The sequence below is a fragment of the Siphateles boraxobius genome, unplaced genomic scaffold (genome assembly GCF_051911475.1).
Source record: "Siphateles boraxobius isolate OS27281-9 unplaced genomic scaffold, OSU_SipBor_1 211, whole genome shotgun sequence".
Classification (NCBI taxonomy): domain Eukaryota; kingdom Metazoa; phylum Chordata; class Actinopteri; order Cypriniformes; family Leuciscidae; genus Siphateles; species Siphateles boraxobius.
This window is the reverse complement of record NW_027508824.1, coordinates 242,501-266,689: the sequence shown is the minus strand read 5'-3', so window position 1 is coordinate 266,689 and position 24,189 is coordinate 242,501. Positions and strand designations below refer to the sequence as shown.

At 35.0% G+C, this 24,189-nt stretch overlaps 1 protein-coding gene across 1 annotated transcript; it reads left to right on the top strand.

Moving 5' to 3' along the window:
• Nucleotides 1–632: 632 nt before the first annotated feature.
• LOC143746149 (DNA-binding protein RFX6-like) lies at nt 633–13,370 on the top strand. The gene is made up of 19 exons (XM_077237909.1): nt 633–967; nt 1,148–1,301; nt 1,415–1,538; nt 1,768–1,829; nt 1,948–2,025; nt 2,205–2,232; nt 2,819–2,926; nt 3,009–3,086; nt 3,174–3,287; nt 4,224–4,273; nt 4,398–4,557; nt 4,632–4,770; nt 5,607–5,716; nt 5,796–5,913; nt 7,268–7,390; nt 7,854–8,057; nt 9,258–9,764; nt 12,117–12,326; nt 13,181–13,370. Exons 1-19 carry the CDS (start codon nt 772–774, stop codon nt 13,348–13,350), a joined length of 2,733 nt encoding a protein of 910 aa, XP_077094024.1. The 5' UTR covers nt 633–771; the 3' UTR covers nt 13,351–13,370.
• The last annotated feature ends 10,819 nt before the right edge of the window (nt 13,371–24,189 follow it).

Below are 24,189 nucleotides of genomic sequence, written 5' to 3'. Positions count from 1 at the left end.
AACTTTTAGATTAATGCTTTCGTTGTCCAGTCTTTGTGTTTATTTGTCCATTTCACAATTTTCCTGTTATTTCCATGCTTCAGATAATGCGTTTTAAACTCTGCCTATAATACAAGGCCAGCAGAATCTTCTCCTCACTGTTACAGGGGAAACCAGCAAAACAAGTCCCAAAATAATGGATGTAAACGAAAGGCAAGAGTAACATTAAGGATGGCTCTGATTGGGTCTATAGACGAGCTGCAAGATTTCCAGATTTCAAAGAGATGATATCCTTCTTGGTTAATCATTAAATCCCAGAATCCATTGCCAGTCTTCTGTAAATAAGATAAATGGCCCTAAAGCACTCACCTCTGTGACGCACCATTTCAGAGAGCAGAGCTTTAATTAAGACTGGAAGGTGTTATCGTACCCATTCTTGGATTAATGAATTTTTACAGGATTATTGTTATATTTCAGCTGCTATTTTTAGAGTTTCCATCATGCTACAAGTTTATTTCGTGAGCATTTGTTTCTAGTGAGGAAAAGCAACACATAGTTGACAAATTGTTTAAATGTTGTTGTTTTTTTGGGATGCTTTGGAGATGTGTATCATTTCAGGAATGGATATATGCATCACTTTGCCAAACGTGAGAATGGGGCGCGTTGATTTTGGAATGTTTTAACAATTTAGTTTTTGAGGGGCTCTATTTATTTATTTATTTATTTATTATTATTTCACTTGGTGGTTTTAATTTTGCATTCCAGTTTTTCTTTTTTAATTTCTCCTTGAACATGCCAATGAAAAGAAACATAGGGAGTCCTTTGAAGAATGATATGTTTCATCAACTACAAGCGTCGCAGACAAAGAGAGCTTGCAAAAACGCAGATGACCTCCAAGCGACAACTCTTGTTGACCAAGACAATCTCGGAAAAAACATGTTTTTCAAAGCCAGGCTTGATGAGGAGGAGGATTCTGGCATCAAATCAGGTGGGGGAATCATCTTTGTTGTAAATTTTTTTCAAACTGGCTTTGATTAAACTACTGCTTTCTTTCAATGCACTGTTAGAAATTCTCAATCTGTCGCCAGTTTTGTTTTGCAATTATGCGTTATGAATAGTTTTGGCACACGTCACCGTTTGAAAGCTATGTATGTTATTCATTTGGCAGAAGCTGACGAAAGTAATGGAAGCATTTCCTCTGAAGAGGACCTGGGTCAACTGGATTATTCTAAGACGTTCTCTGTCAAACAAACGGTGCCAAAGAAAAGTATCAGTCAGATCATCAAGGACAAGAAGAAACAGACTCAGCTTACTTTACAATGGTATCTCTGATCAATTCTCCTTTTAAAGATGAAGCTTGCCATTATAAATAATCTACAAAAGTGGAAGTAAAGAATGATATCACTATAAGCTTGTGTTCTGCTTTTTCTATTAGGCTTGAGGAAAATTACATAGTTTGTGAAGGTGTTTGCCTGCCACGGTGTATCCTCTACGCTCATTATTTAGACTTCTGTCGCAAGGAGAAATTAGATCCTGCTTGTGCTGCCACTTTTGGGAAGGTAAGAGGAGTTTTTATATCTTCTGTTATATTATAATTCTCTGTGATGAGTATTATAATATCGACTTAGATACCGATTGCACCGAAACCTAATGCATTTTAGGTGTATTTCATCTTTAGGATAAATACCTGGTTGCCAAATATGAGGCATAAATAGCTGTTGATCTTGTATTTACAGTACATGGAGATCGATCTTACGATGTGTTAGAGCTATAATGTTATCATTTCAGACCATAAGGCAGAAATTTCCTCTGCTTACAACACGAAGGCTTGGAACCAGAGGCCATTCGAAGTAAGAAAGAGCCACTTGGCCCGGTCACTGGCCGAAAACTTTATTTAATCCTATTTAATAATAAATAAATGCCTAAGCTAAAGCTCTTGACAGTGTTTGTCCTCTAAATGTTTTTCAGGTATCATTATTATGGGATTGGAATCAAGGAGAGCAGTGCGTATTATCACTCGGTGTACTCAGGAAAAGGTTTGACACGGTTAGTTTTGACCTTCATCCCTTCAATTCAGCATCCAATCATAAGTCCTTGAATGTTTTGAATAGTAACAAGAAAGGCGAGTGATTTCACAATGCCCATGCTGAGACGCGTTATATTTTTCAAAGTTATTTTTCATTTTGGTTTTTAAATGCATAAATGCTCTTATGTGTTTTGCACAGATTCTCTGGAAGCAAGCTGAAAAATGAGGTGGGATGCTATATTGTTTAATATTTAATAATGTTCTCACCAAGGCTGCATTTATTTGATAAAAAAACGTAATATTGATAAATATTATTACAATTTAAAATAAATGTTTTTTATTGTAATATATTCTAAAATAAAAGTATTCCTGTGATCCAAAGCTGAATTTTCAGCATCATTACTCCAGTCTTCAGTGTCACATGATCCTTCAGAAATCATGCTGATATGGTGCATACAAATATTTCTTCTTATTATAAATGTTGAAAACAGTTGTGCTTCTTAATATTTTTGTGGAAACCTTTAATCATTTCTCTCTGGATTATTTGATAAACATGACGTTCAAAAGAACAGCATTTATTCAAAAAATAAATCTTTTGTAACATTATGAATGTCTTTAGTGTCACTTTTGATCAATTTAATGCAAAGTATTAATTTCTTTCAAAAAAAGTATTTTTGTGGTGGAATGTATGCTTGCAAAATAGGAGACTTCACATACATTCCATATAAATATTTAGAAAATGTTGTCATGTGTTTCTATCAACAATATGATATAATATTACTTGTATAAATCCTGCTTTTTATTTTTTCACAGGGAGGATTCACCAGGAAATACTCTCTTAGTTCTAAAACAGGAACTCTTTTACCAGAATTCCCGAGTGCACAGCATTTAGTGCTTCAGGAGTCTGTTTCGAAAGAGAAGGTCTGTCCATTTCAATGGAAACCCATTCCAAAATGCTGTTTATATGTACCGCTTTTAATTGATTTGCTATGCTCTTTTTTAGGTTGACACATTGATTATGATGTACAAAACTCACTGTCAGTGCATCCTGGATAATGCCATTAATGTCAACTTTGAGGAGGTGCAATTTTAAGCTCTTAAAGAATCTTTTGTCATCATATCTAGATTCTAGAAAAAGATTCACTGTAATCAATCCCATTTGTTCCAGATCCAGAACTTTCTGCTTCACTTCTGGCAAGGAATGCCTGAACATCTCCTTCCACTGCTGGAGAATCCAGTTATTGTGGACATCTTCTGTGTGTGTGACTCTATACTTTACAAAGTGAGTTTTTATGAACCATATCTGGGTGTTTCTTCAACTATGAAGGTTCATAGGTTTGGGGTCGGTTAAAAATGGATGTGCTGTTTAATATTTTTATGAAATCTGTGGTACATTTTTTACAAGATTCGTTAATGAATATAATGTTCAAAAGAACAGCATTTATTCTAAATAAAAAAACTTTTCAAATTACAAATGTCTTTACTGTCACTTTTGATCAATTGAATGCATCCTTGCTGAGAAAAGTATTCATTTAGCTTACTGACCTCAAACTTATGAATGGTTATGTCTCAGGGAATTACATTTTTATCAGTTTCTTACATGTTCAAATTAAAACATACCATCATTCATTTTTGCTACTTTTCAAGTGCCATTTATGTTTAGATTTCTGATTTTAGATTCTTGAATCATAGTCCCAGACCAAGACTTTGAATCATAAAAGATGAAAATCAATCACAGAAAACATTTTTAAAGCTCTTAAAGTGTCAGTGCTTCTGTCAAGCACTTCATATGTGGAACATTTTAGGGGTTCCCATAATGGGATCATTTTATGGATATAGTTTTAATTAATTTATTTAAAAAGATCTTTATTAAAATCTTAATTAAGTTTTATGAATTAAGCAGCTCGTAAATATACTTTATCACTAGAAAAAATGAAATTACCCATTGAACATGAAAGTATTTAAAGACATTTCTCCTTATAGAACCTTTTTGGCATTAAGCGTTCTTTAAAACATAATCAAGAACCTTAAAGCTCTATATAGAACCCTAACCCTAAGTGTATAATAATATACAAAAGACTGAAATAATCACAAACCATTTAAATATTTATTGTGTGAAAATGTGATCATTTTTTACACAATTTTTGTTTTTTACAGTAGTTCATAATTGTCACATCACGTTTGACTCATCACCAGCTGGCTGAATTGTTTTTCGCAGGTTCTGACGGATGTTCTGATCCCCGCTACTATGCAGGACATGCCAGAGAGGTTTGTCTTTTAGACTGCATGCATGACATACACAACATTTGGTTTTTTATGCAGTCGATTCAAAAAGACGTTGAATTTCATATTGTTAAGTGTTTTTTGAGTGAGTTTAGGAAAATATCTCCAGTCTTTTGGCAGATATTCGAAATTTTGCCAAGCACTGGGAACACTGGATGGTGTCTTCCTTGGAGAATCTCCCAGAAATCCTCTCAGACAAGAAACTGCCGATAGCTCGACAGTTCGTGTCTTCCTTAAAGAGACAGACCTCCTTTTTACATCTTGCACAGGTAGATGATTTACAGACACATCAATAAGTCTTGCTTTTGTAAACATTAACTATAATGTTCTGATGTCTTTTCAGATTGCAAGACCTGCACTTTTTGACCAGAATGTTGTGACTTCTATGGTGAATGATATTGATAAGGTGGATCTGAACAGTATTGGTTCTCAAGCACTCCTTTCAATTACAAATGACCAAGATTCAGACTTCTATTCCGAATGTGAGTAACGGGTGGCTTGGTTGTCAAACATTTGGATGTTTTATTTAGAGGGGTCATGAATTGAGAAATCAAATTTTCCTTGATATTTTGACATCATCACAAATATGCTGTAAGTTTCAGAACTCAAAACGTCCTTGTTAATTCAAAAACAGCTATTGAAACCAATCTCTCTCAAAAAAAAATAGTTTTTGTCTCAGTGTGACGTAATAGTGCGATGAAAGATCGTTTGCGCAGAAGATCATCGCCTATACTTCTTTTGGATATGTCATGTGGTAGTAAATACGAGAGGGACGCAAACACAAGATTAGTCCAGCAACAAAACGATTGATGCTCGAGGATTACAAGACGTTTTGCGGTGCCAAATTGTGGAAAAACACAGAATTTGCATTTCCTTTCTTGTGATCCTAACATTGAGGAAATGTGGAAGTGTAATTGTTAATATGAAGTTCCAGATCGCATCAGTAAGACAGAGTTTATCGTTCACTTGATTTTACTGCAGAAAAGCTTTAGAGGAAGTGCTGCAAAAAAAGAAAAACTTTATATGCCACAACCAAGACTTATAAAGTGTATGTAATACGCATAAATGTTTCACAGTTGGCAAATGTTTAAACTATGTAACGAGATCTTTCTGTAGCATTTTTGTTTCAACTAATATAATGTAATGTAATAAAATAGCCTATTACTTCTAAATTATTTGATGCAAAAAATCTTGCTAACATAATAAGTGGACCTCAAAGTAGATCATAATTTTTTTTTCTAAATGCAGTTCATGACCCTTTTACAAAAAATCTCAAATGCTCGAAATATATTTATGATTTCTTGATCTTTTCTGCTAGATGACTCCATTTCAGTGTTTCAAGAGCTGAAAGACCTCCTGAGGAAAAATGCCACGGTTGAGTCTTTCATTGAATGGCTGGACTCGGTGGTCGAGCAGAAAGTCATTAAGGTTTGTTGCACTGTAATCCCACAACGGTCAGACTAGCAATGAATGTTAATATTGAATCTGCATATTATCTTTCTTTTAGCCCAGCAAACAAAATGGTCGGTCGGTGAAGAAGCGAGCTCAAGATTTTCTTCTGAAGTGGAGTTTTTTTGGAGCACGAGTGATGCACAATCTCACGCTAAACAACGCTACCAGCTTCGGTAAGCCTTTAGCATGCGTTCACACACACTGTAGTCATTGATTCGGTTTCTTTCAAATACTCCAGATTATTTTAAAGTCAGCATGAAATAGAAGTTGCGATCATTTTTTATTCCCTATTGTGACTTATATCCAAGTGAAACTGTTTAGAAAAATTAAACTAGAAAGATTGTAGGGCAGAACTTGGGGAATTGATTGGATGGTTGTGGTTTGCTGTTACTGTGATGTCATGTGAGTGACAGGTTGTCCCGCCCCCGCACCTGTGATGTCATGTGAGTGACAGGTTGTCCCGCCCTCGCGCCAGTAAACACGTCATCAGAGAAGAGATGTCACTGCAAGAGGGAGGGAAAGTTATTTTGGTTAAAGATTACGAGCGCACATGAATAAAAAAAAATAATGATGTGCACGGATAAAAAAATGCTGGGTTGTTTCAATCAATTTTGGGTCAAATATGGACAAACTCAAACATTGGGTTAAAAATGTAATTTAAAAATGTTACCCAATGGCTGGGTTTGTCCATGTTTGAACCAAAATTGGGTTCAAATAACCCAGAGTTTTTAATTTTAATAAACAACCTTCTCAAATTTTAGAGTGTAAACACTCCAATAATTCCATTGAAAAAAACAAGAATTGTCCATTTTGATGTAATGATGACTTTAAATTCTTTAGGTATAATTGGAGCATCATAGTAAATAGTCAAATTTATACCATTTGTTTTTAGCTGGGGATCCGGTGCGGAGAATAAGCCATAAAAGCCTGTACAAACAATCCTTTATCTTGTGCCGTGTGTGTGCGCCCTGATTAGAGCGTGACCTTTCTCAGTGTTCCTAACATGCGATGACCCTACAGGTGTTCACAAAGCCAAACACTATCACCTGGAAGGCCACCCGGTTGACCTCAGCACTAGCTCACTGAAACCCGTGGGAAAGTGAAGTTGAGAGCATTGCATTGTGGGATACAGTACTCTGCGTAGTGTGCTAGTGTAGTTGCACTGCAATTTTTTTAGAGCAAAGCCAATTTATGAGCAGCAGTCGGATACCTATTATTTTGGATTATTACTATATAGCTTATTTAAAGGGATATGAAATATGAATTTCTTTCGTCTGCTGAACACAAAAGATGATATTTTGAAGAATATGAGTAACCAAACAGTTGATAGGACTGAAAAATACTATAGTCACCGGGGCTCATCAACTGTTTGGTTTGGCCCATCTGTCTTCAGAATATCTTGTTTTGTGTTCAGCAGACGAAAGAAATTCATACAGGTTTGGAACAACTTGAGGCTTGAGTAAATGATGACAGAAATCTCATTTTTGGGTGAACTATCCCTTTAAGCTGGTTCCCTGTAACTTCCAGGCTCGTTCCACCTCATCCGGATGCTTTTGGATGAGTATATCCTGCTAGCAATTGAAACACAATTCAACAACGACAAAGAGCAGGACCTTCAGAATCTACTGGAGAAATATATGAGGAGTGCAGGTACCCTAATCATTTCGGTTTATCTATATTATTAGTTTGTTATTTTACTGCCTTTCAAAAGTTTGGGGTCGGTAAGATTTTTAAAATATATTTGAAAAAAGTATCTTAGGCTCACCAAGGCTGCATTTATTTGATCAAAAATACAGTTAAACAGTAATGTTGTGAATATTATTATTACAATTTAAAATAACTTTTTACACACATGATCCTTCAAAAATCTAATATGTGATTTACTGCTCAAGAAACATTTATTATTAGACATTATTCCATTTCTTATATGTTCACATTTCTTAAGCAGCATTTATTTCAAATATTAATCTTTGTAACATCAGAAATGTCTTGACTCACTTTTATTCCCTAATAAAAATAGAATGATAAATCGTACTGACCTCAAACCTTTGCATGGTGGTGTATATGCAAAATGAATTTAACCCAATTATGTGTGATGTCTCCATTCTGACAGATGCTAGTAAAGCTGCGTTCACCGCCTCGCCAAGCTCCTGCTTCTTGGCCAATCGGAATAAATCCAGTGTTGCGTCCAATGATCCGACTGTCAAGGACGAGAACGCTCCAGAACACGACTTCCTGTCGCTCACTGCACAGCAGGGGCTCGGGGCCGGTACTGGCGTGTACCATAGTACCGATCCGGACAACTTTACTATTACTGGTACTTATAAACAGCAGCTCACACCAATTAGAGACATGTTCATTTTTTTATGTTTTTCGTTAAAATGATTTGTTATAGAGCGCACATGTTTCAGGAGCCTTTATTCCAGAAGTTTTTCTCCAAAAGGATTTCAAACAATCCTTCAGCTTCAAGATAAATCGCAACTTTGCAAATGTATTTGAAATCAAAGACGAGGGTGTCAGCGCAGGGAACTAAACGGTTCACTGTCAGTGTAGCGCACACTCGGCATTTTGAAATTGGACATTGCGTTACCATAGATAAGGTACTTTAAAACCTTTTAGCAGGCTCAATTTTTGTGATATCAACTTCAAAATAATTGATTTGCTGATCATTTATTACCAATTATTATTGGTGCTAAGTTATTAATAATAGTTTTTATTATTATCAATGTTGAAAACAGTCTTTCACAGCAAAAAATCACTTTTGATCAATTTAATGGATCCTTGCTGAATAAAAGTATTTCTTTCACATTTTCAACATTGATAATAATAAGAAATATTTCTTGAGCAGCAAATCATCATATTAGAATCAAATGAGTAATGATGATGAAAATTCAGCTTTGCCATCACAGGAATAAATTATATTTCAAAATATATTTTAAATTGTTATTTTTAATTATAATAATATTTCACAATATTTTTGTTTCACTGTATTTTTGATCAAATAAATGCAGGCTTGGTGAGCATTAGAGATCTTTCAAAAACATCGGAATTAATCAAAATTTTGACCGGTAGTGTAAATAATATTTGGTAACACTTTCTTTTGATGGTCCCTTTTGAACATTCTGTTGACTATAAGTAACTTTGCATCTACATGTCAGCTAACTCTCATTAGAGTATTAGTGGAGTGTCTGCTTCATATCTGATTACTCTTTATTGTGATGATCCTCCAACGGACACTCTACTGACTATACTGTACGTAACTTTGCAACTACATGTCAACTTATTATACTAACCCTAACCTAACCCAACTTATTCTAACCCTAACCCTACAGTCTACTTATACTCTACTAATACTCTAATGAGAGCTAGTAGACATGAAGGTGCAATGTTACTTAGACAACAGAATGTGTTAAAGGGAACCTAATATATAATATTAATCAAATTAAAATGCTTATTAATAATATAATCAATAATTTGATCATAATTCATATGAATATAATTACTGCTATTTTTCCAGGTCAGATGGATTACTCTCAGAACAGCGGGCCCCTGATGACCCCTCCGATCTCCCCAGCCATGATGAACCGCAGCAGTGTGATCAACCAGGGCCCGACGGCCTCGAGGCCCCAGAGCCGCGGCCCCGCACAAGCCCAAGGGACTTTCCCCGACACCATGTACCAGAGTCTTCACAACTCCTACGCCAACTCCTCATACTACCAGCCTGTGTTCAGAGCTCAGACTCACACTCCCACATCAGCCTATCAGGCTCATCCCGAAAGCGGACGCTACGCACCGTTTCCTGGACACCAGCTGAGTAAAGACTGCTTCTGCAGCAGCTGCGCCGGGTCTCCCTACAGCGCCAGGGTGGCATCGACTGGGTACGCAGCCGCAGGTGACCCAGCCATGGACCCAGCGATGGACCCCGAGGCCGTGCAGCTGCTGGACTCCACAGGATACAGCTTCGGAGGAAGTGCTGCCGCTGGAGACGCATGTGCAGCTTCGGTTTGCAGCTCTGGACACAATGGTGAGAGAAGCTCAAATTATTATTAGTGGCCAATTAATAGTGCACTTATATACATTTATACAAATGTACACTACAGTTTAAAAGTTTGGGGTCAGTATGATAAAAAAGAAAGAAAAAGACTAATACTTATATTCACCAAGGATGTATTAAATTGATCAGAATTGACAGTAAAGACATTTATAAAGTTACAAAAGATGATTTTTTTCAAATGCAATTCTTTTGAACTTTTTATTCATCAAAGAATCCTGAAAAAAATATTTAGCAACATTTCAACATTAATAATAATATGAAATGTTTCTTGAGCAGAAAGTCATCATATTATAGTGACTTCTGAAGGATCATGTGACACTGAAGACTGGAGTAATGATGCTGAAAATTCAGCTTTGATCACAGGAATACATTACATTTTAAACATATTCAAATAGAACAGTTATTTTAAATTGTAATAATATTTCACAATATTGCAGTATTTCACAATTGCAGCTATTGTGAGCATAAGAGACTTTAAATTAAAAAAAAAAACATTAAATAAATATTACCAACCCCAAACTTTTGAACAGTAGTAGTTAGATAAAAACTATTTTAAAAAGTTAAGATTTAGAAAGAAAGTTAAGGAAGTTAAGTTAAGATTAGCTTATGGATGTAGACATGTCTAGTGGTGACCTTAGTTCAAATGTTGTCTCTTTTGTCTTTTATTAATCCAAAATTATGGAATATATTAAAATAAATGGAAAGAATATAACCATTGAAGCATTTCCTATCCTTTCTTCACTATTCCTTTTTTTGTGTGTGTAATTTTATATTATATATATATATATATATATATATGTTATATTTTGATGGTCCCATAGACACCTGTTGACTAGTAACGTTGTACCTGCAGTATATGTCAACTAACTCTCATTAGAGTATTAGTAGAATATTAGTAAACTGGTTAATATCTATAACATTTTAATTGCAATGGTCCTCCAACTGACTATAAGTAACTTTGAAACTACATGTCAACTTATTCTACTAACCCTAACCCTACCAGTCTAATACTCTACTAATACTCTACTAATACTCTACCAATACTCTACTAATATTCTACTAATACTCTACTAATACTCTACTAATATTCTACTAATACTCTACTAATACTCTACTAATACTCTACTGATACTCTAATAATACTCTACCAATACTCTACTAATACTCTACTAATACTCTACTAATACTCTACTGATACTCTACCAATACTCTACTAATACTCTACCAATGCTCTACTAATACTCTACTGACACTCTACTAATACTCTACTAATACTCTACTGCCACTCTACTAACACTCTACTGCCACTCTACTAACACTCTACTACTACTCTACTAATACTCTACTGACACTCTACTAATACTCCACTGACACTCTACTGACACTCTACTAACACTATACTAATACTCTACTAACACTCTACTAATACTCTACTGATACTCTACTAATACTCTACTGATACTCTACTAATACTCTACTGATACTCTACTAATACTCTACTGACACTCTACTAACACTCTACTAACACTCTACTAATACTCTACTAATACTCTACTGGTACTCTACCAATACTCTGCTGATACTCTACCAATACTCTACTGATACTCTACCAATACTCTACTGATACTCTACCAATACTCTATTAATACTCTACTGATACTCTACTAATACTCTACTAATACTCTACTGACACTCTACTAATACTCTACTGACACTCTACTAATACTCTATTAATCCTCTACTAATACTCTACTGATACTCTACTAATACTCTACTAATACTCTACTAATACTCTATTAAACCTCTACTAATACTCTACTAATACTCTACTAATACTCTACTAATACTCTACTAATACTCTACTAATCCTCTACTAATACTCTACTAATACTCTACTAATGCTCTACCAATACTCTACTAATACTCTACTAATACTCTACTAATACTCTACTGATACTCTACTAATACTCTACTAATACTCTACTAATACTCTACTAATGCTCTACTGACACTCTACTAACGCTCTACTAATACTCTACTAATACTCTAGTGAGAGTTAGTAGACATGTTGGTGCAACATAATCAACAGAATGTCTAAAGGTGACCATCAAAATAAAGTGTAACCAGGAATAATAATATAAACATACAATGAAATAAAAAAGGGATTTTCCTTATTTTCACATAACACATAACAAGCCCCAAAACTAAGAGGTCCTCAGATTTATCATGTATTTTAATTATGTTATGCTGCTCAGAAAGGTAAATATGAGTTTGTTTGCAGATGCTCCTCTAGAAACATTATTGTTCATCTTTGTCCTGCAGGATATTACGGCAGCAGTGGTTACGTGGACGCTCAGAGGATGGGCACGTTTATCGATCAGCATGTGTCCGTGATCAGCAGCGTGAGCAGCGTTCGCTCGGTCTCAGCTTACGCCGAAGTGCACGACCCGCTCAACATCCTGGACAACACGAGCAGGAAGTCAACACGACCCTACTACACTGAGCTGTCTGCACTGGGCACACACACCGCAGGTGAAGTCCTGCTAGCGGACACCGGGGCTAGTTGTCACACAGGTGCTATATCTCAGCACTTTAAGTTTTAGTTTCACGCTTTATTTTCACACGATCGTTCCAAAGTTTAGGGTCTGAAGTCTAGTTTAGAGGTGTCTTATGCTCATCATTTATTTGATCAAAAATACAAAAAAACAGTAATATAGTGAAATTTTATTACAATTTAAAATAACTGTTTTCTGTTTTAATATATTTAAAAATGTAATGTATTCCTGTGAATAAAGCTGAATGTTCAGCATCATTACTCCAGTCTTCAGTGTCACATGATCCTTCAGAAATCACTATAATATGATGAGTTGCTGCTCAAGAAACATCTCATATTATTGTTGTGCTGCTTAATATTTTTGTGTAAACCCAAAATAAAATTTCAGTGATACTTTAATGAATTAATGCATTAAATATAAATCTTTTGTAACATAATAAATGTCTGTACTGTCACTTTTAATCAATTTAATGCATACTTACTGGATAAAAGTGTTAAACTTACTGACCCCAAACTTTTCAATGCTATTGTATGTTGTAAAATGTTGCATTTCGTGAATTGCTTCATAACATAATTTACTCTTTAAGTTTTTCAATTAAATGTTATATAGTGCATTATTTAATGCAGGTTCTTACTGTCACAACTTCCCCTCGCTCAATGTGTTTTAAATAAACTACATCTTTATTCTTTATTTATGTTCAATAGCTGTTTTCTAGGCAAGAATATGTGCTTTGTACGGAGTGTGAGAACTAGTGTGTGTGTGTGTGTGTGTATATATATAGATGTATATCTGCTATTATATCAGTCTCATGCGATTTCTGTTCTATTTCAGGATCCAGCATCGCTCATCCCTGCTCCGTCTCTACACCCTGCATGTATGGAGCTCCTGCTCCTTATCACTCCCAGAATGCACTGCTGCCTCTCCAGGGAAGCTCAGAGATCCGAGAAATGGTGTCGTCTCTGCCGCCCATCAACACTGTGTTCATGATCCAGCCTGAGTGAGACTTACTGTACTTCTACATCTCTATGTTTTAGTTCATCTGTATGTCTTACAGTAAATATTTCATTGCCGTATAGATTACAGACTAACTGATTTATTTTGTATTGTTTGATTTGAAATGGTGGGGTTTTGTGCTAACAAATGGCAGGTAATGACCCAATTATACAATTATCTTTTCTTTACGGTTGTGTAGTATATACTGTAATATAATCACAATTCATCTTTGTTCTTAGTTTAGCATTCTTGTATATACTAATAAAAAATATACAATTTGTTCGCATTATTCTGGAGGGTGAAATGTATTATTTAATAAATTACAAACTAACAATCATCACTGTGATATCTGACGTTGGATAAGCGTGTAAGTGTATTCTGCATTGTTCACTAGGTTAACATGGATAACTAGGATAAAGGACTAACTAGGCGTCTCGGACACAAGCTGTTCATACATTGCGACTCTTGGTGTGAGTTCTTTAAATTTAGCTTTGTTAGTCTTTGAGCAGATGGACGCTAATAAATCCATAATCAGATCGGCTGAAATGATAGCATTGCATCATAATATATTTGTATGTATTCTGCTGGAGCAAACTCTCCACGGCTCGGATGAGGATTTCAGCATTTGTCCGTGTGTAAAGACGTGACAATAAATGATAAAACATTGTGCTGGCCTTTATCTCCTCAAAGGGAAAATCCATTTCAAGCCTCGGACAGGAACAGATGGCTTGAAATGTAATGATTACAAAATCCTGACGTTAAAATAGTTTAATTACAAAGTCAATAATGCCTCCAACAATTGCCAGGGCTTTAGTGTAAAAACAACAGAAGGCAGAACGCAAACCTTGGGACAATGTTTAACCAGAACTTTGCATTAGGCAGAGAGACTCCATATGCAGCTCCGGTAGAGCAAAGATCAACAGATCCTGTGTAATTATGACTGTGTGTGTGTGTGTGTGAGGTAGAGATTGGGTTAGTGCAGTAATGTGTGCTTACCTGACCGGTCACAATCATATTTACCACTTATGCTTTTACAATCATTTTACACTCTTCTTACAACAGCTTTCAAATGTTCATTCACATCTGTGGACTTCTTTCTCAGCACACGCGTATAGCAATAATTCCTTGCATTCATGTTAATACACTTACATTCAAAACACATGCATATCTTAACTATAATTTTAAAAGTTTTTGTCTAAATAATGTTTAAAAAATATAGGGTCAATAAGATTATTTAATGTTTTTGAAAAAAGTCTCTTATGCTCACCAAGGCTGCATTTATTTGATCAAAGTGCAGTAAAAACTGTAATATTTTGTGAAATATTCATTTAATTTAAATGAACTGTTTTCAGCAGTCTTCAGTGTCACATGATTGTAATATAAATATAAACTTTTCAGCATTTATTAAGAGCAGCATTTATTTGAAATATCACTATAAATATCTTTACTGTCATGTTTGATCAATTAATGCATCCTTACTTTATTAATTAAGTTATTAATTTCTTTCAAGAAAATCTTACTGAGCTGATACTGTTACATATGTTATTTCATAAGAAGTTGTTGTATCTAATGGCTAACTTTGATGCAATTGAACATTAAATGTACATTTAAATTCAACCAGCAGGAGTCCTAAAGATCATTTCCAGCACTGTGATCAACATTCAGGGAGATTTACAGTATTTGATTGCCCTGAATTTTATTTGATATGATGGGTACAAGTGAACTACTAAATAAAGCATACATAGGCCTACCGTTACTAAAATTATTATATTGTTTGCTACATGCTACATTGTTGTCATATGAACTCAAGTATCATGTGTAACTCAACCGAGTGGTGTAAACTTGGAAATAAAAAAGATTATTTTGGTATTTAATTCAAGTTTGTGTCAAAATGACTCACTTTTTATCACACCGAGTCAAGAAAGAGATAAAAATATGGATAGTTAGTAAGAGTTTGAGGGTATTTTTTTAGGATAACAAAGTCAGTATTTTAGATCCTTAAAGTAAAAAATATTTTTTTACAGAAGTAATAAATCAAAAGTAAAAAATATTACATATCATCTTAATTAAATGTTGATCCAATTGTTGAGGTCTTTCCGCAAGATACATGTGCAAACATTTTTACTAAGGGAAAGGACATTTTGAATGAACTTTTATTTTTTGTATAACTTGTTGTGTTCTGAATGAGTGCGGCACACAGCAGACTCACACCGCTCACACGTTATCGCCAGCATCGGCTCTTAGAAGTGTTTCCTCAACACTTGAGATTGCAGGGTTGAGAGGAAAAAGCCCTACAGCATCTCTAGCAACACATCCATGACGGACCTTTATCAGTGTGCCGTTTGTGGAGGAGGCTTTTGACTAGATTTCACCGTAGAGACAGTTTGTTAACTGTCAGAGAACTTAGTGCCAATAGCCAAAGGAATGAGTTATACAGTCCTTAAAGGGATAGTTCACCCAATTCTGTCATCATTTACTCACACTCATGTTGTTCCAAACCTGAAGGAGTTTCTTTCTTCTTCTGAACATAAAAGAAGACATTTTAACATTGACTTCCATATCTGGGGAAATAAATACTATTGAAGTCAATGGGGTCCATCAACTGTTGGATTTGGCACATTTTTCTTCTTTTGATGACAGAATTTTCATTTTGGGGTGAACTACCTCTTTAAGGTTGGATACTCTATCAAAAACAATATGATGTGTATTGCTTTTAAACTGCTTTTTAAATGTAAAATAAATACTTAAATTGCTTTCTATATACACAGCTTAAAGTCTTGGCCAAATAGCAGGGACTGTTGTCACACTGGATGGGTTAAGTTGTCACTTGCAACTAAGTTTGTTTTTTTCTGCATTTGTCACGCAAGTTTTGGTTACTTGCCACGGTCTTCTTTGGCTTGCTTGCTTGTTGGTGTTTAAACACTATTGAATGAGAACAACAATATTAATTGAATCTTTTTTTCCTGTTAATTACTGTGGAGTTGCTGTGAAACATTTTTTTTTTTTTGTATAAAGAACTATAGATATAAAAGACTTGCCATTCGCAAGCTTTTCAGCAAACAGTAAAAAGTAAATCAGTATAGTGAACTACAGATTGTGGTAAGAACTATGTGACACCAGCCCGACCTGATAATGCTCTCAGTTGCATTCATTTAGGCATATGGAGAGAAGTGCTAGCTCATTCTGCTCCTCCATCTCTTTTGTCGAATTCTTGTATTCTACTTAACGACTCTCTTCTTAGGCCACATGCATGATGATGTCTCCTGTATGAGTATTATTAGATGTAATGTGCTGTGTGTCCACACAGGGGCAGTGTAGTGAAGGACACTGAAACACTATTGTCCTCACGGTGTGTATCAGAGTTCAGGAGCACTTTGGCCATTTCATGCGTATAATCACTGTTTTAGGAGATGATGCTTTTAATTCATCATAGCCTTTTGAATCTGGTTGCACTGACATTAAATGTTTCTATTTTTTGATTGTACATTTCCTCATTAGGTCCTTTGCATAGAAGCAAATGTAAATGTACATCAAAGGGCTTTTATTTTTTAAGTGGACCTGAAATAAGTAAATGCTGGAAATATGTATTTTTATTCATTTTTAATTTTGCTCGTTTTCCAGGAAAAGGTTTCTTGCATTCTTTAAAAAAATAAAGATTCTTTATTGGCATTTAGTCTCATGAATAACCTTTACCATCCATGGAACCGTTCCATTGCACACAAGGTTCTTTATAATGTTCTTCATATTAAGGGGAAAAAAGGTTCTTTGAGTGACCAAAACTGGTTCTTGTACAGCGTCACTCGAAACCTGCCTTTTCGAACCTGAAAGTGTGTGGAACAAAACTTCGGAATATAAGTTTATAGTCTATAATTTATTAATTTTCTCATCCTATTGGCAAAAACTGTTTTTAAAGCATAAACATCACAAAATTATATTATATTTGTGCTTTAGTTATCCAATTAAGTATGAAAAATTTAGTTTTATCTACAGTTTTGCTTCTCAAGTAAATTTATTGGAAAACAAAACTGCTACATACATCTATTTTACTGAAAACAACTGAGACTGATTGTTGAAATTAAAAATAATATATAATTTTCTTTATTTTCATATGGTTGATATTTTCATACCTCAGCAGATAGATAGAATGTTGGAAAAGATAGACAGACAGACAGACAGACAGATAGATAGATAGATAGATAGATAGATAGATAGATAGATAGATAGATAGACAGATAGATAGATAGATAGATAGATAGATAGATAGATAGATAGACAGATAGACAGACAGATAGATAGATAGATAGATAGATAGATAGATAGATAGATAGATAGATAGATAGATAGATAGATAGATAGATAGACAGATAGACAGACAGACAGATAGATAGATAGATAGATAGATAGATAGATAGATAGATAGATAGATAGATAGATAGATAGATAGACAGATAGACAGATAGATAGATAGATAGATAGATAGATAGACAGATAGACAGATAGATAGATAGATAGATAGACAGATAGATAGATAGATAGATAGATAGATAGATAGATAGATAGATAGATAGACAGATAGACAGATAGATAGATAGACAGATAGACAGATAGATAGATAGATAGATAGATAGATAGATAGATAGATAGATAGATAGATAGATAGATAGACAGATAGACAGATAGACAGATAGATAGATAGATAGATAGATAGATAGATAGATAGATAGATAGACAGATAGACAGATAGATAGATAGATAGATAGATAGACAGATAGATAGATAGATAGATAGATAGATAGATAGACAGACAGATAGATAGATAGATAGATAGATAGATAGATAGATAGATAGATAGATAGATAGATAGACAGATAGACAGATAGATAGATAGATAGATAGATAGACAGATAGATAGATAGATAGATAGATAGATAGATAGATAGATAGATAGATAGATAGATAGATAGACAGACAGATAGATAGATAGATAGATAGATAGATAGATAGATAGATAGATAGATAGATAGACAGATAGACAGATAGATAGATAGATAGATAGATAGATAGATAGATAGACAGATAGACAGATAGACAGATAGACAGATAGATAGATAGATAGACAGATAGACAGATAGATAGATAGATAGATAGATAGATAGACAGATAGACAGATAGACAGATAGATAGATAGATAGATAGATAGATAGATAGATAGATAGATAGACAGATAGACAGATAGACAGATAGACAGATAGACAGATAGATAGATAGATAGATAGATAGACAGATAGATAGATAGATAGATAGATAGATAGACAGATAGACAGATAGATAGATAGATAGATAGATAGATAGATAGATAGATAGATAGATAGATAGATAGACAGATAGATAGATAGATAGATAGATAGATAGATAGATAGATAGACAGATAGATATCTTTAATGCCTACATGTCTAAATAAAACTCTTTATTGCATCTTCTCAGACAGAAATGTTGATCTCTCAGACAGATATTAATTATAATGTTATTGCTGAGATTCTGTTCTGCTCACTCAAGCTTCAGCGGCTGACGTCAATCCGCTTCTCTCATGTCAGATCACAGTGAATCATTTACTCCCCAAAACTCGCTTTATTCTAGAGAGTTGGTTTGTTTCTGTCAGTTTTAATTGTTACTTTTCTATTTACATCAGTAATGTATTCGTGGACACTTTCTGTCCAAAGAACTTCGATTCTACAGCATATCAGTATGGGGATCGAACCCGTGGCCTTGGCGTTGCTAGCCGTGCTCTACAAAGAATGCATTTTCAAGTAAAAATACCAAAACATCCTTTTTGATTTGTCATAAAACAAGATGCATTTACTTGAGGAGCAAAATTGTATAATACGACTTGTTTTCTTAAAGCTGAAGGGTTTAATTCCTTATTAAGCTATTAGGGTAAAAAAATAATAATACTGATAGCCTATTTATTTATTCATTATTATTCTATCGTGTACATTTGCTTTCATCTTGCATTCTGGCTTTCCCTTTACAATGTTTCTCCAGGGTTGGTGAAAACAACTTAACCTCCTTTATGCTGCCCATTTCAAAGCAAAAATAATTGCAAATGCAATGCTTATGTTTCTTCTGAGCATCCAGCTGGTGTTCTCCTGCCTGTGCCCTGCATGATCTCCATCTGACCGAGGTTTATTAGAGATGGAGTCTTTACACGTTTATCTATTAGCTGGATGGAGTGAAAGGATTCTATTCAAAACATCATTTTAATTAGAGCGCGAGGTGAGGCGTCCACTGAGGGCCACTTGATGCAAAGGGAATGAAAGTGTCAAATGGGGGAAATCAAATGAATATGTTTCTCCGCGTTCAAGAAGAAGCAAAAGATATGTGAACAAAATCTCCAAATATTGTGAGTAAAAACCCTATTAAAAGCTCATTTGCAAACATCCTCCTCGTCTTTCATATCACTTAATGCAGAATCACATACGGGGTTTTTGTTATTCTGTGTAGCTTTTTGATATTTGACTGTGTACCTCCAGCCACATGAACGTCCCCATCCCCCTTGTCTCTTTGTTATGGACCTTTGCCTCACTGATCTGTGTCAGTGCGCCTCTTTTGTGAAGACGTCCCATGTCTCTATGGCAGCCCAGATGAGGTTCGGTGAAGGCAAGACATGTGATGTCTGGTGAGATGGCCAGGTGTGACGGGACTCTTTCATTCAGACTAATCGCTCACACAAATATTAAGATAATAATAAGACAGCGTTTAGAGTAACACTGACTATCAAGCGGCAATGCACACTTTTTTGTTTGTTTGTTTTTGTTTATATAACCCTTTTCCTAGACCTCCACCGAAAATAGAAAGTTATTTCATAATCATTGTATTGTGACAATTTATATTGTATTATTCAATTTATATATCTATATAATATATATAAGGTCTTTTATTTATTTATTTTTCTTTTGCTATACAGTTATACAGCTATACAGTATAATACCAATATATTATATTCTATTATACATATATATGTATATATGTGTGTGTGTGTGTGTGTGTGTGTGTGTGTGTGTGTGTGTGTGTGTGTGTGTGTGTGTGTGTGTGTGTGTGTGTGTGTGTGTGTGTGTGTGTGTGTGTGTGTGTGTGTGTGTGTGTGTGTGTGTGCGTGCGTGCGTGCGTGTGTGTTCTAATAGAATATTTGTATAATATAAGCCTCTTTCTCTGCTTCCACTCACTCACCTCCTGTTTTCTACTTGTCCTATAAAAATAAAAAAAAGTTATCAAAATATAATATAAATGAAAACTTTATATGGCTTTTTTGCATGTTTTTTTTATTTAATTAAAACAAATCATTACAGATAAAATATCTGGTTTTATCGAAAATGTATATGAATACATTATTGAAAAGAAATATGTTTTTTTCCCAATATAGCTAGATAATGTAATCATGAGAACCGCTGTGATCAAAGTAGAAATACTGAGAAATTCTGAAAAACAAATTAAATTAAAACAAATTTTAAAAAAATAAACTGAAAAAATTCAGGATTCTTAACACCTTTTTTTTAAAGTTTCAAGGAAACATAAATTAACGGAATTTCTTTGTGTATATCCTATATATATATATATTCACACACACACACACACACACACACACACACACACACACACACACACACACACAACACACACACACGCACACACGTAGTGTTTCCATGTTTTATGGGGACTTTCCATAGACATAATGATTTTTATACTGTACAAACTGTATATTCTATTCCCTTACACTAACCCTACCCCTAAACCTACCCATCACACACACACACACACACACACACTAACCCTACCCCTAAACCTACCCATCACAGAAAACTTTCTGCAGTTTTACATTTTCAAAAAACATCACTTAGTATGATTTATCAGCTGTTTTCCTCATGGAGACCAAAAAATGTGGGGACATAACGTAGGGTTTGACAGGACACACGCACGCACGCACGCACGCACGCACGCACGCACACACACACACACACACACACACACACACACACACACACACACACACACACACACACACACACACACACACACACACACACACACACACACACACACACACATTTAATATAACATCTAAAGAACAAAGACATAAATCCCTCCAGATGCTCTACATTCACGAACTGCTTTCTAGTACTTTACTCTGAACACTAATAGATCTGTCGAGATCTACACGGATGCTTTCTAACGATTTATACAAACAGAAAATGCTTTGCTTGCCTTTATATATACATGGAATTAAATAAAGCATTTGGAGCCTCTTGAGGAGCACTATTTTCCCTTTTCGACCTTGATGGAACAGACCTCAATGTCACTTTAACAAATAGGACGGGAAACATAAATGTGTGGACTTCCAGAATGAGCCGCACACTTTAACAACAATCCTTCAGACTATAAAGTGCTTGTAGTGGAAGAATACACTTCTTTTCATGCGCCACCAGATGCGCACGTGTAAAGATAAACTTGCTTTGAATTTCTTTTTGATTTATTGTATGAAAGAAAAAAGATTTTTTTTTTTAATGTCAATGTATTTTAATGTATTTCTTCTCTCTCCACTACAAATAAAAACTGATGTAAGCTACAGTAGCTATAGCTGGTATTTTTATTTATTAATTTAAACTCATATTTTAAGGATTTAAAATCTGATATCTCTCTCCACTGTAATTTTTTCTTTAGAAATCCAAATTTCAGTCTTTGCAATTTTCACACTTCTTGTGTTCTATGGAAAGATGTCCTGCATTATTTTATCTGTCCGCCTTGTCTCGCTCAACCTTTTATTCTAAGTTGCATGGAAACCCGGGAGACAGAGATGCTTTATTCTTGGACTTTTTTAATACTATATTGTTGTGTTTCATAAGAAGCCTTGTGCCTCCTGACTCCATTGTATGAAATATCCTATGCTTCCTTTCAATAATCCTGACTTTATACAGTCCACCGGTTACTATGATGTATAAGAACAGTGCACAACACAACGGTCTCTGAGGACGCTTCATAATGAAACTCAGAATCACGTTCTACTCACACAAAGGCACTGCATGCACATTCAAACATTAACCCCCCAGCCCTTTGAGACTGTTGTACCAACAAACAGGGTGAAGAGTCATATCACCAAAACACAATCATTTTTTTATTTGCAGCTGTTGTGGTGTGAATTAGAGAAATATGTAGAACGCAGACCTTTCATCTGTAAATGAGTGACTTTCTTTTCATCCCGTCGGCCGCCCTGCCTTTGTCCCGCCGGCTCACCGACAGCAAACGCACTAGATGAGCATTCAATTAAAGTCTTTGGAGGAGGTGGAAGAATGCTGGGGAGGAGACGAGAAAGAAAAACTGGCCTATTCTTCCCGGAGGACATTGAAAATGCTTGAAAAGGGACTTAATTAGGAGATATGTCTAGATGTTTAATTAAGGTGATGCCGGGATAACGATATCGGTGCGTCAATGAACAAATTCTCAGATGATCCCAAATGGAGCAAAGCTAAAATGTAAGAAATGTTTTTCAAATGGTGTATTTAGGGCCGTATAATGATGCCTTTTATAGTCACAGAATGAATGACCTGTCTGACTTGAAGCTGATGAATACCTGGGCTCTCGGCAACTGTAATATATTCCTCAGAAAAGTCTCCGCTGCCCAGCGAGGCCAAATCCACAGATCCGTGTCCTTCCACGGCATCAGCATACTTAACGGCTTTAACCATACCTCGATGTTGATTAATACAAATACCACGACTAATGAGCTGATTAATGGCTCCTCAGGCATCTTATATCAGTTTGCAGATTAAGGACTAATGTGTTTGATTAACACTTCAATACAGACAGACAGACAGACAGATAGACAGACAGATAGAGAGAACGATAGATGGATCGACAGTCCAGATAAATCGATGGACAGAATGATGAATCAATAGAATGATAGATTGATCAATATGTTTTTCTATTTATGCATTTTAGCAGACACTTTTATCCAAAGAGGAACAAAAGCAATACAGACAGATAGATAGATAGATAGATAGATAGATAGATAGATAGATAGATAGATAGATAGATAGATAGATAGATAGATAGATAGATAGATAGATAGATAGATAGATAGATAGACAGACAGACATATAGCTGGATAGATAGATAGATAGATAGACAGACAGACAACCAGACAGACAGACATATAGCTGGATAGATAGATAGATAGATAGATAGACAGACAGACAACCAGACAGACAGACATATAGATAGATAGATAGATAGATAGATAGATAGACAGATAGATAGAATGATAGATAGACAGACAGACAGACAGACAGACAGACAGACAGACAGACAGACAGACAGACAGACAGACAGACAGACAGACAGACAGACAGACAGACAGACAGACAGACAGACAGACAGACAGACAGACAGACCGATCGATCGATCGATCGATCGATCGATCGATCGATAGATAGATAGATAGATAGATAGATAGATAGATAGATAGAAAGATAGATAGATAGATAGATAGACAGATAGATAGAATGATAGATAGATAGATAGACAGACAGACATACAGACAGACAGACAGACAGATAGATAGATAGATAGATAGATAGATAGATAGATAGATAGATAGATAGATAGATAGATAGATAGACAGACAGACAGGCATATAGATAGATAGATAGATAGATAGATAGATAGATAGATAGATAGATAGATAGATAGATAGATAGATAGATAGATAGATAGATAGATAGATAGATAGATAGAAATATAGATAGATAGATAGATAGATAGATAGATAGATAGATAGATAGATAGATAGATAGATA

Coding starts and splice junctions, on each gene's coding strand:
- LOC143746149 (XM_077237909.1), top strand. CDS start 772: ATGCCAATGAAAAGAAACATAGGGAGTCCTTTGAAGAATGATATGTTT. Junction 2,026..2,204: donor TCAGGAAAAGGTTTGACACG/GTTAGTTTTGAC, acceptor TGTTTTGCACAG/ATTCTCTGGAAGCAAGCTGA. Junction 3,087..3,173: donor TTAATGTCAACTTTGAGGAG/GTGCAATTTTAA, acceptor CATTTGTTCCAG/ATCCAGAACTTTCTGCTTCA.